At 35.3% G+C, this 12,581-nt stretch overlaps 5 protein-coding genes across 5 annotated transcripts; 2 read left to right on the forward strand and 3 right to left on the reverse strand.

The window, feature by feature from the left end:
- Positions 1–2,474: 2,474 nt before the first annotated feature.
- On the reverse strand, positions 2,475–4,286 carry EV154DRAFT_548973 (uncharacterized protein; the record flags this gene model as incomplete). Its single annotated transcript, XM_051604841.1, has 1 exon — positions 2,475–4,286. One exon carries the CDS (start codon positions 4,284–4,286, stop codon positions 2,475–2,477), a length of 1,812 nt encoding a protein of 603 aa, XP_051460973.1.
- A 290-nt stretch (positions 4,287–4,576) lies between these two features.
- On the reverse strand, positions 4,577–7,020 carry EV154DRAFT_578168 (uncharacterized protein; the record flags this gene model as incomplete). Its single annotated transcript, XM_051606545.1, has 8 exons — positions 4,577–4,714; positions 4,818–4,857; positions 4,942–5,122; positions 5,160–5,236; positions 5,584–5,596; positions 5,927–6,252; positions 6,377–6,874; positions 6,941–7,020. 8 exons carry the CDS (start codon positions 7,018–7,020, stop codon positions 4,577–4,579), a joined length of 1,353 nt encoding a protein of 450 aa, XP_051460974.1.
- Positions 7,021–8,211: 1,191 nt separating this feature from the next.
- EV154DRAFT_498185 (uncharacterized protein) lies at positions 8,212–9,696 on the reverse strand. Its single transcript, XM_051600334.1, has one exon. The coding sequence runs from the start codon at positions 9,604–9,606 to the stop codon at positions 8,272–8,274; it is 1,335 nt and encodes a 444-aa protein (XP_051460975.1). The 5' UTR covers positions 9,607–9,696; the 3' UTR covers positions 8,212–8,271.
- A 421-nt stretch (positions 9,697–10,117) lies between these two features.
- Positions 10,118–11,625, forward strand: EV154DRAFT_414844 (uncharacterized protein; the record flags this gene model as incomplete). Its single annotated transcript, XM_051595629.1, has 5 exons — positions 10,118–10,207; positions 10,273–10,393; positions 10,484–10,519; positions 10,949–11,463; positions 11,524–11,625. Coding segments are annotated over 5 exons (864 nt in total), but the record flags the coding sequence as incomplete, so codon positions are not given.
- A 174-nt stretch (positions 11,626–11,799) lies between these two features.
- Positions 11,800–12,378, forward strand: EV154DRAFT_560212 (uncharacterized protein; the record flags this gene model as incomplete). The annotated part of the gene is made up of 1 exon (XM_051605597.1): positions 11,800–12,378. The coding sequence occupies one exon, from the start codon at positions 11,800–11,802 to the stop codon at positions 12,376–12,378; it is 579 nt and encodes a 192-aa protein (XP_051460977.1).
- Positions 12,379–12,581: the final 203 nt, after the last annotated feature.

A 12,581-nucleotide genomic window follows, 5' to 3' on the forward strand; every position in this document is an offset into this window, starting at 1 on the left:
ATGTACAAATGTGTGAGATAAGCATACATCGTACCTTGAATTACTTCAATATTATTAGGCTTTCTAAAATAAGCACTCAATCATTGATTTAACAACTTTAGTTCTTGAGGTGTGGTATTATTGTGTCAACAAGTGATGTATACATGTTATGTAGGAAGTTATTAATTATAATAATAGAAAGGGGGATACAAGATAAGGTTATTTTTTGTCCTAGATTGATAAGAGTAAAACCTAAAAATACAAAGACAAATACTTGCGCAATGTCACATCAATTTTTGTTACGTTCATAGACAACTCATTAAGAGTGTAAGGGTTGATTTGACAGCCATAAGGATAATAATACATAAAGCAATATGCTATATCATTGCTTTAAATATACGTCGAAAATAAACGATATAATTATTTAATTCTTGTAATACCTGACGAAATGATAAATATGTAGATTTTCTTTATAATTAAGGAGCAATAATATCGAGATATTACGCCCATGCTGCTATGAGCACGTCTTTAAGTAATGCATCTTCTGCAATATTTAATTTAGGCCAAACCAGACACACGGTTCTATAGGAACAGTTATATTCTCGTAGACGGTATATTAATTCTTCCATCAAAAGTTTGGGTCTCAACACTTTCCTAAATCTAAGCCACGAATATGAATTTTAAATTTTGTCACGCAGTTCATGTAATATGCTATGCTATGTCAGTCATTCCATAGATTGTGGATGATTTGTGCTGTTTTTTTTTTTTTTTTTTTTTTTTTTGATAGAAAAGAGCTCTTGATCGATCTTTACAGCTTTAAATGTTTTTGTAGCAGAAGACTCTTCTCACCGTATTTTACCAATAGCCAGATTATTGGAGGGATACCAATGGTTTTTTTATAGTTATGTCTGTTTTACAATGCACAATACGAATGGAAACTCTTAAACTTTTTATTTACTCCGATATATAATATTAGATAGAACATTAAATATTTCTCTTTATCTCAATTGTTTTATCCTCAATAGTTCATTTTGGCTTCTTTTAATCTACCTTATGGCCATTTTTACATCAAAAACTTTCAATATAACGTCCATGTGTGTTCATATTTTAAACTTTTGTGCCATTGTATAAGTGGTTTTAAAGCAGAAGCATACATATGCTTTTTCTATATTTTGGAAGAAAGCTTTAGTTGTATTAGACAAATGTTATGCATTTGGGGTATAATTGCATCAAACGCATCATATATTCCGCTTATGGCACATAAGATAACTTTGGTAATTATAGTACACACAGAATGTGCATTATTTTTAAAATGTAGCTCGTTATTGATGGCAGTACTTCCAGAGATGCATTGAAAATTCTGCACTGCCGATCTTTTTTTGGCTATCAAGTAAAACCCCTTCCCCTCCCTTTTCTAAATTTATGTACAACAAACTTTTTACGACCTCATATAACACTCCATGTTATGTAAAAGTATGTGAAAACATCTGAAAATAGTATTGTTGCAATGGCGGTGCGTTTTTATATTTTATATATATATATACCTTCTGGTACGTTTATGAAGTGAGATGCCACTATAAAACAGCTTTTAAATGGTAATTCGATAAAACATGCATGTGAGAGAAGCTCATGTCTAAGCCATCCAAATAATATATTGCATCAAGCGTTTCATGTCTTGATTGGTGTAAACTGGTAAATATGAATGCACCTCATTTGTATCTGATAATATTGGATTAGTGGTTACCTGACATCAACGTTTTTATTTCAAATAGTCAGCAATGCAATTATTAACCTCTGTCAAATGGTTCAATAATGATAAATTGGATGGAATACATTTTTTTTTGGTAAGAAACACAGTGCACATGGTTTTAGCCAAAGCTTAAATAGTATGGTTTGAGAAGGGCACAAGAAATGTAATCTTCTGCCAATCGAAATAACACAGTGACGCTTCAAATTAAAGCGCAATGAGAATTCATAGGCTGGATGTTGAATGGAAAAGCAAGTATACAGTTTTTCGTCACTATATTCGAATACACATTGTCACCGACAGTTGTTTGAAAAAAAAACACACACACACACCATCCAGTTTAAGCGCTTATTATCATCCACATTTCAACTTTTGCATTTAGTAAACCTTATCACTTATACGCTAGATTAGGTTATTAAAATTATTATTAGGATCTCTACTGTCATTTGGAAAGTTATGAGTGTTTGGGAAGATATATTCGTAAGATTATTTAATGAGTCAATCACAATTCGTGAATTTCTTATGTCAAACATAGGAACAATAATTTTCATCATTTGCTTTGCTTTTTTTATAGCAAAGGTTCAGAAAAAAAATACTGACTCACTTTTTGTTTTATATGGTTGTCATAAAACACTTTAGGAATATCTACATGTTTTTGTAGTCACAGCACATAACTTTGATAATGTGAATATCTTTATAATTATGAACAACAGAAGGTGTTTATTTATAAAAAACAGTGTTAATATTTTTATTGAATCTCATTTACAAACTTCATTTTTCCTTTAGGATACAGCAAAATAAACGTCTTCAAAGATTCACAGATAATATGAAATCGTTCGTAAGTTTTTTCTTCACATAAAGCTTGATATTCTTCTTTAGCATATGGGCGACACACGTTATCGCACCCTAATAGATAAAACTGATCGTCATTGATCTGGAGAAATGCATGAGATACATCGTCTGGTACTATATCGCAGCTCTTGTTGATTTTAACCTGCTCAAAGCGAATACCAGGCATATTTATTTCGTGATGTCCAAGAACATCAGAAGCATATACCATCCACATGCAATGATTAAATTCGAGATATTGTAGGGACGGAAGGGCATGGGCTAACCAGTTACAAAAAGCGTTTTTCATAGCCCAATCACAATTGTCTAAAGTCAAGACCTCTATTGTTGAATTCTGGAGATCTCCAGGAAACAAATATGACATTTGACGATAAGAAAGATTCATATTTGCAATGGTAAGAGCCTTGAGAGAAATGCAGCAACTCAAAATATCTTTGATAATGAATGGTGCTACTTTTGCTTCCATTTTGAGCTCCTTGATCATGGCCCCGGATTTCAAGACAAACATCTCTTGTGGTGTCAAGCGCATTGCGTCGTGCCTACCTTGTCTTACTTTTAAGACAGTATATGTGGGTAGATGATTTGGTTTTGTGATTCTAATTAGCTGAGGCTGATTTTCCTTGGATGACTCTCTTTTCAACTCTATGCACGGTAAAAAATGATCATCTATAGTTCTTTCAGAACAGAAATGTACTGTAATTGTGTCTTCCTTTAAAAGTCCGAATCTGTATATGTCAATCATCTTTATCAGTTCTTCCTCTTCTAATTTTCCACGAACTGTGAAGCTCTTCATTCGGGAAAGATAAATAAAAAATTTATGCATCGTAACCCCCCTGCCGATCATTGGTAGCTCAAATAAGGTACCACCGCTACTGAATGAGTCATCAAACTCATTGAAGTTTAAGCTATCGAGTTGAGGAAACTTGTACATAAGATATTCTATAATATTGGGTTTCAAGTACACGCCTTCGACACTAAGAATTTTAAGCGAAGGTCGAGGAATCACAAGCTTCAGATCACGGTCCAGTACTGGATTAGGTTTCACTTTCTTTGTTGGAGGGATGGCTGTAAATTTCACTTCTTTCAATGTGGTACTGCAGCTACCGATTGATTCTAGTGCAAATATATTCGCTGTCGTTTGGATCTCAGCAACTAATACGGACAATTTCGGAAATTCGTGTAAATTTTGTAACAAAATCTTGTATTCAGTTCGAAGATCAACATTGGAGATCGTGTTTTTTAACACAAGTTTGGTCATGTTTTTTCGGAGGTGTATCATGGTTTCCATATAATCGTGATATTCGGACGCATCCAACGTAAACTTAATCTCCTTAAGACGTTTGAAATATCCCCAATCATGATATTTAGCAATGTCTTTCCAGACATTCTTGATATGTATGCCTGTGATTGATTCAATATTGGGACAGTGTGTAGCCAATATTCCTATCATCATAGACTGCAATCTATACTCCTTGAATACGAATAGTTTGATTGCTTTTACAAATCGTCCGGCATCTGTTGCTACTATTGTATCGGTAAAGAATTCGATTTTGTTTACATCCAAGATGAGAACCCGCCTATATAATCTTTCTTGGGCTGCTAAAATCCACTTTTTGCATGTGTGCTGACATTCAATTACATCAGATAGATCTTCCAGATCACCAAAAATAGTAGCCAGCACTTCAAAAGGCAGATCCTTCCATTCACGCATTTTGCAGAGTTTAGAAGAAGAAAAAGTATAAAAGTGCACCATTTCTATCTTTAACGGAGAATTTAATTAAATACTGTGCATAACCCAGGAGGTTCCCGGTTCTCACATTTGATATTGAGAGACTTGACATAACACACTTTTTAGTGCATGACATATAGTCAGCGCTATTAAACATCATTGCGAAAAATACATTTAAGTATACCTCCTGTACGTAGAGTTATATTCAAAGATAGAATGAGATTAAATAATTTTCTAATATGCATGTGGTAATAAGGGGGTAGTTCAAAAATTCAGTTATTCTTGAGAGTCGAATATCTGAGGTTATTGATACGAATCGACCTCAGGTCTGGCTTCACAACCTTGTTGAGATCATCATTATCGGTACTAAGCTTGCTTGGTAAGAGTTTCATTGTTCTTGAAACAATTTCCTAGATTGATAAAGCCATGAAAAGAACCTTTCGGGAACCAGCCATTTTACTCTAATCACTGGGGACTGTTACGTTCTTGGTCCTTGTTACTCTGAGCACATACGTTACTGGCGCGTCCATGATAATCGGGTTCATTTTCGGTCCTAAAAAAAAAAACGATAATCAATAATGCGATCACTTAAACAAATCGACTTTTTCACAAAACAAAAATTGGTGCTTAACCATACTGCAGCAAACCGACTGCCTCCAAACCCTGTACACAACTAGCCCCTGCTTCAGTCTTGAAGCACATGATCATGTCTCTCAATGCCTTTGGAAGCTTGAGATCTCGTTCCTTAAATAACTTTCTATCGTTATCCTGAGTACTTTTTTCCAGTTTCACTGGCTCCCAATTCCAACTTCTTCTTCCTTAAAATCAAATCGAGTCTACGGCCCATTTTTTTACGTTCAAGTTTGTCTTCTCCCTGTGGGACCCTTCCCTTATTCTTCCTTGAACTTGAAGCCAAACTCGCATATTCTCCGCTGTTATCATTATACAATATTTCAGTTAGATAAATCAGAGAATAATCAAATATATTATATACTTACCAAATCATTGGCATATACAGGTGCTCGCGTAGCCGGATTCGAGGGAGTACGTGTTATGCACTTTAAAAGTGAGTTCCCTTTTTTTCAACAGTTATCTTGGCACACGTGCGTTTAAAGTGACAACGATAACTGAAGACAATTCTAACGAGTAGCATTCATTTAACACGAGACGGGAAACAAAGTATATATCTATACCAAAACCAGAAAGGTTGACCCATCATCAAAACGTTGAGTGACAAGTTGTCAACACATGATCTATCATTGGTCATGTAATATTGTACATGTCAAATGAGACTATAAAATAATTAATATAAGGATCACCAATTATTAAGGGTTAAATGAGCATATATTTATACCTTTACGAAGCTGTATCTAAACTAATAGTCAATCCAATCGGGATAAGAGTTCCGTCGTCTATCCATCAGAATTGAATAAATGTTTATCCATGTATTCTTATTCGTCTATAGCAATCATATTGCTGAATACAATATCCAGTTAATCTACTATGATCCAATAATGTAATTTTAATTGTTTCCATCATTCGATACATCTGCAATATAACAGTCCATACATGGGCCAATAGCCACGTTTATGATTGATCTTCACCATCCAAGCCAGTGTTACCTGGTATCAAACCTTTTGTGTCTTCATATTTTTGGCATATCATGCTGTAGAATTTGCTTGATACTAGCCAAGGTGAAAAAAGAGTGTTACCTGGTATCAAACCTTTTGTGTCTTCATATTTTTGGCATATCATGCTGTAGAATTTGGTTGATACCAGCCAAGGTGAAAAAAGAGTGTTACCTGGTATCAAACCTTTTGTGTCTTCATATTTTTGGCATATCATGTTGTAGAATTTGCTTGATACCAGCCAAGGTGAAAAATGAGTGTTACCTGGTATCAAACCTTTTGTGTCTTCATATTTTTGGTATATCATGTTGTAGAATTTGCTTGATACCAGCCAAGGTGAAAAATGAGTGTTACCTGGTATCAAACCTTTTGTGTCTTCATATTTTTGGCATATCATGTTGTAGAATTTGGTTGATACCAGCCAAGGTGAAAAAAGAGTGTTACCTGGTATCAAACCATTTGTCTTCATATTTTTGGCTAATCCTGCTGTAGAATTTGGTTGATACCAGCCAAGGTGAAAAATGAGTGTTACCTGGTATCAAACCTTTTGTGTCTTCATATTTTTGGCTTATCATGTTGTAGAATTTGGTTGATACCAGCCAAAGTGAAAAATGAGTGTTACCTGGTATCAAACCTTTTGTGTCTTCATATTTTTGGCATATCATGCTGTAGAATTTGGTTGATACCAGCCAAGGTGAAAAATGAGTGTTACCTGGTATCAAACCTTTTGTGTCTTCATATTTTTGGCATATCATGCTGTAGAATTTGGTTGATACCAGCCAAGGTGAAAAATGAGTGTTACCTGGTATCAAACCTTTTGTGTCTTCATATTTTTGGCTAATCCTGCTGTAGAATTTGGTTGATACCAGCCAAGGTGAAAAATGAGTGTCACCTGGTATCAAACCTTTCGTGTCTTCATATTTTTGGCATATCATTCCAACTCTATTGTACTATATTATTCCAATTAATATATGGGCATATGTCTTTTTTGCGATAAAATAAACTTACAGAATGCAATAGCAATGGCGGATCCAATCACGGTCATGGGACTCGTCGCGATTAAATTGATCATCCAAGGCTTGATCCATTTTTTCGCTTAACACGCCGTTTTAAATTGAATTTTTCATATAGTAAACTGTCGTTTCCGTACGTCCTTTCAAGCCAAAAAAATGCTCAGAATTATTTAAAATATCATATTAGATTATTAGATTTTGATTTTGAGATTTTTTTCAAAACACCTAAAATTGGCCAAAACACAAAGGGTATACCTCGAGGAAAATCCAAATTTTCACAAGTCAACCTTTTGCATACCCTTCCTGTAGATTTAATGAAAAGTGTTTCTATATAACTATAGCCCAAATTTAATGCTCTTTACACTGGTAATGTTTTTAGAACAATTTTATTTTTAGAAGAATTATATTCAGAGCATAATTAAAAATATAGTTTTTGTTAGACAAAGTACTGTTTTCACATATTAAATGCTTTTGAAAAATATAGCAAAAAATGCACCTAATTTTTCTTCGCATTTTGGGTATAGTATTGTCTAAGTCAAAGTTTAATATCCAGGGACTTTTCTTTGACAGGAAAATTATAAAATGTCATTTTTAATCAAATCGTTTCGAGAAAAGCGATTTTAGTGGACCCTGATCTTGTACCACATGGCTGGGTCGGAGTTGCACAATTTTGAATGAGTATCACAGCAATACTTTTTTTTCCTTTATTATTTTTTAACCTCTGACAATGAACAATGAACCTCGATTAGGACGTCTAGTCCAATGTAAATGTGCACACACATGCTTACCAGACAGTCCTCATGGCTTTCAATGGATACTTCCTCGAACGAAAAGTAAACACATGCTGTATCAGCAAGTCTCACAAAAAAACAAACGTAAGTAGGCTTCAAAAGAAACAAGTACCTTCCCATTGAGCGTCTCATCAATTTCTAGATGAGTCTGCCACTTGCTTAGATCAGCTACAGGAAAAGCTTGCCTCATTTTCTTTGAAAGTGAATAAAGGAGGAATCAAAAAGAAGCGCAAGACCTTTAAAATGCCCATCTTAATGGAAACAGAATTGAAGAAGAAAATTGCCTTTGGTGAAAAAAATACTGTTCTCAAGGAGTTCTTTGTAAAAACGTCTTATAATTGAAAGTGTTACATATCTTTCGTACCTATTTTATACCCTTGGATACCATATTCACTCACTAATGAACATTTTTTTTTCCAAATTTTGAATTAAACAGCGGACTTTCTATCCCGTGCCTTTCAGGCGCCAGAGCTCTATTTTTTTATGCAAAATGTACCTGGGACGTTTTTTATTATTATTATTATTATTATATGTGTTAAATTGATTCGATAGAATCATTGACATGAGAGAGTACAAATATATCACATACGTGATCGATATCTTTGGTATATCCCGACATCAAATCCATGACTCTTAATCCACCCACTCTTTGTAAACCAGAAGTCAATGGGAAAAATTCTAACTGAGTTTCAGTGGATTGATTGGAATGCACATCGCCCAACTGCCTACTACTAAGTCCACTTAACAAGACAGATCCCATTTTTGTTTTGATTGCGGTTAAGACCAACTTCATATTTTCGCCAGAATGATTTTTTATGCGAATACCTAATTTAAATGGGTGTTCTAATACCACACGCACAGGTCCTTCCTGTACCCAAAACGGCTGGACTTCTAAATCTTCCAACATGGGGGCCTTTCGTGTCAATTGAGACGTTTGTAATCTACCTAAATCTCCCATATAAGATCTCCATACAATATCCAACTTTCCAAGTGCGTTGGTCGTTCTCGAGATACGTTCATTTTGATCGTTTTTGGGTGATAACATGTATAGATATTGTCTCACATCTTGAGGGTGAATAAAGCTATCACCAAAGACAGATGCTTCTTTGGTATGCACCACACTATTTAAATCCTCAAACACAAAATGTTCAGAGGGCTCAAATTTCATGCGTTCTAAAAACATGGGTCCTGCAGAGACATTTTGAAGTTGAGCTTCCAAAAACACACGTCCATCAGCCAGATTATTCAGCTTGGTTTTCACTGCTAATGGATTCGACACTTGAAACTTGTAGAATTTACGGAAATGACGTTTGCGACCGTCTGGTGCATTATAATTGACAGTGCAAACAAGGATGTGTACACCCAGTTCCTTGATTTCGTGCGCCACCGTGGTATCATACGTTGCCCTTGTCTCGAGTGTCGTTAAGGGCGTAGCGGTGGTATCTGACAGTACGAATCGTTGAGAAGACGTTTGTAACTCGATCTTGACACCCGCTTGATGTACTGGAAAAGGTGATTCATTGTTAATGCTGATAAAAGTGCTAAAGTTTTCTCCAAGGTATATGTTGCCAAAAGCTGATGGAAGTTTTAACATTTGACTGAGGCCGAAATCTCTGATTTGTAAATCAGTGCTTTTACTCACATCGATGGGGTGAGAAGCAGTCAGATCCGAGATGTTTAAAGAATCAAGTCCATCTACCAGTGCTGAATTACCGTCAGGTGTAGATTCGTAATAAATGGGCAAGGTGGACGTTAATTGAGGTCGTGATAAACGCATCACTTTCAACGATAAAAGATGAGGTAGCTGGTCATCTTGCGATGGATTGTTGGGTGACATTGTGCCTTGGCGCGGTGAATTAGTTGCCGACATCAAATAAAAGCTAAAGAAGAGAAAGAGAAGAGTGTGTGATGTGACGTCTTGCGATTAAACCTGAAATTATTCAAGAAACTTGGGTGTAACGTAAAGTAAAAAAAAATAATTCAGGTATTACCAGTTTTTTTTTTTTGCTTTATTTCTTCTTTTCACTCATTTATCATTACGTGTTTTTTTTCAATGGTCATTCCACCTCATTATACTGAACGGTTCATTATTGAACGTTATAACAAGGCACTGTATATCGTACAGAACTTGCCAAAAGGGTCCACTTTTCAGCCAACAAACAATGAAAAATTAGAAGTAAAATAAAACAAATTGGGTTTTTTTTTCGGGTTAAATACTAAAAAATTGCATATAAAAACTTAGCTCTACTCTCTTTTTAAGCAAATCTCGGAAGGCGATATTAATATTAAGAGACCTAGTATGTTTGACGTTGTGGGTAGAGCTAAATGGTATCATATCAATTGCATATACACAGCAGTGTGTTTATATTAATTTATATCCGTTAAGGGATGCTTGGAAAAAACTTGAAGGCATGCCAATTATGGAAGCTAGGCACACCTACGTTGAAGCATTGCTAAGAATTACAACTGAGGTAAAAAAAAAAAAAAAAAAAAAGTTTATAATCTCAGCTATCATACTAATGAATTTATTTTATAGGCGTACAAAAAGAACATTGGAAAAGAACAAGCTCAAGAAATTATTCACTCATTTGCAGTAATGAGACCAGTCGAATATGACGACACAACCGACACAGATGATACCTCCAATCAAGAGGAAGGTAAGAAAATATGTATAAAAGATTACATAAGATACATATGCTGAAAAAGAAATCCCGCTTCCATAGACTCAAGTGCTGCAGAGGCATCAGATGAAGAGCAAGACTACCTTCGTGATATTCAAAATAGTAACAGTAATCAGGTCATTTCTTCAAAATTACCCGAAGAAGGCATTTCCTATGAATCACTGGACCAGCAGACCCTTCAATCACGAAGACGCCCTTCTTCTGTTTCGAGTAGTAGTAACCAAAGACCATCTTCCATTGTATCTGTACAAACTATGGTAACTGCTCCTTCTACAAGGCCACCATCTGCAGCCGGTAGTGTTGGCAGCCTCAAAACAAGAATGGAGCAAAATAATAAGCATCGCGGGAATGAAAAATATCCTGAACAGCACATGACAAAGAATGACTTGAATGTGTTACCTAATAAAGATTCGTTCAACGAGGAGTTTGATGACAGTGTAAATCCTTGGCAGCATATACCAATTACTTCTACTGGAATGCATAAAAGTATTAGTGATACTACAGGTAGAGCAACTCTGCCAGATATAGCAGTAAGGAGAACATCTTTACAGAGACCACCAAATAATTACCGCTCTCAAAGACCCGCCTCGTATCCAAAATCACCTTCTCAATCACCCATTCCCCAACAGCGGTATGGAATAAGCCCTGTGGATCGTAATCAGCCAAATCCGTCTCCTGCTTATGGGACATCATCATTTGTTACCACAGTAACTCAACAAAAGAACATGCCTTTTTATGACAATAGCCAAAGCATTCATGCACACATGCAACCTGCATCTAATCATTCAGGATCCAGTAGTGAACCACTATTGAGTTATACCAATGATACTTCAAACGACCGACAACAGCATAATGCTTCAATCATATCTCTGGGTACAACCACCAAAAAAGCGTTGGAAGCTTTAAATCAAGAAATAATCGCTTTGAATGGTCGTATTGATGACCTTAAGAAAGATTTAGTGGAACGAGATAAGAAAATGGCCATCAGAAAGCCTGATATTGAAAGTAAAGATCTATCATATGATAGATGGAACTGGGTGACAAAGGTAAAAAGAATTTGGTGTGTGCATTATTTCAATAATGGAAATCCTAAGAAAGTTTTTAAGATTGTTGTAAAATATACTGGTGTAAGTCCGATGACAGCGCTTATTTTAATTCTAATCTTGTACAAAAGCGGACTATCAGGTAGATTCTGGCAAAAGAAATAAAGTTTCCAAATAAGTGATTACAGCAATTAGCAGTTTCTGTACACTGATTTTTTTGGTTTACCATCATGTGTTTTTTTTTTCGAAGATATAAGGTTTTTGATTTTGAAAATCTAATTTCTTCTTTTTTTTTTTTATCTACATCTCCATTATTCTATATTCTTCTATTTTTGAAATATGCCACCTTTTCACGAAGAGCAAATCTTTCGACAACAAATTGACGAGCAACATAAAAGATATGCCAAACAGTCTAACGCTGCTGCCTCAAGTCGAACGCAACATAAATTGCAGTTGCAGAGACTATCTTTTTTAACCAATGATAAAAACTATCTGGACCACCCCAAAAATATGAAGCGATTGACTAAAGAAATTGACCGTGTTAATCGTGAATATAGATGTGTTCGAAGATTTGAAGACCCTATTCAGGAATCCTTCAGGCGCTTAAATGAAAGAAAAGCTAGCGTCAATTCAACACAGGATGCCCACCTTACCACTACAGCCACTATAGCGTCCAAGGCTATTCTTAGTAGAACAGATAGTCAAAGCAGCAGTAGCAGTAGTAGTAATAGCAGTAGTTTATCCTCCTCCGCTGAACAGCAGAATGGTTTTCTAGGTCGATGGTTTGCTCAAGAAAATACCACCAGTAGCTCAATTAACAGTCATTTGAACAACAGCCACATCATAGACTCAAATGCTGTAGTCTATTCATTTCATCCAACCATTGCTAATAGCATGAAACGCAGAACAAAACATTAATTTATATTTTTTTCACATGTATCAAAAACACACACACAAAACAAAAATCCTTTCTTTTTCTCATTAATTAGATCATCATTTTCCCTTATGTTATCCCATTTACCCATCGTCATCATGCTTATGATGAAAATCAAATAATAATAAAAAATGTTATAAAGTATATCATATGGTTTTACAAGAGTTCCCGACCCGACTGGATAGTC

Source organism: Mucor mucedo (genome assembly GCF_025094135.1).
Source record: "Mucor mucedo strain NRRL 3635 chromosome Unknown EV154scaffold_16, whole genome shotgun sequence".
Lineage (NCBI taxonomy): Eukaryota > Fungi > Mucoromycota > Mucoromycetes > Mucorales > Mucoraceae > Mucor > Mucor mucedo.

Excerpts from the sequence above, each read along its gene's own strand:
- EV154DRAFT_498185 (XM_051600334.1), bottom strand. The coding sequence starts at position 9,606 with ATGTCGGCAACTAATTCACCGCGCCAAGGCACAATGTCACCCAACAAT.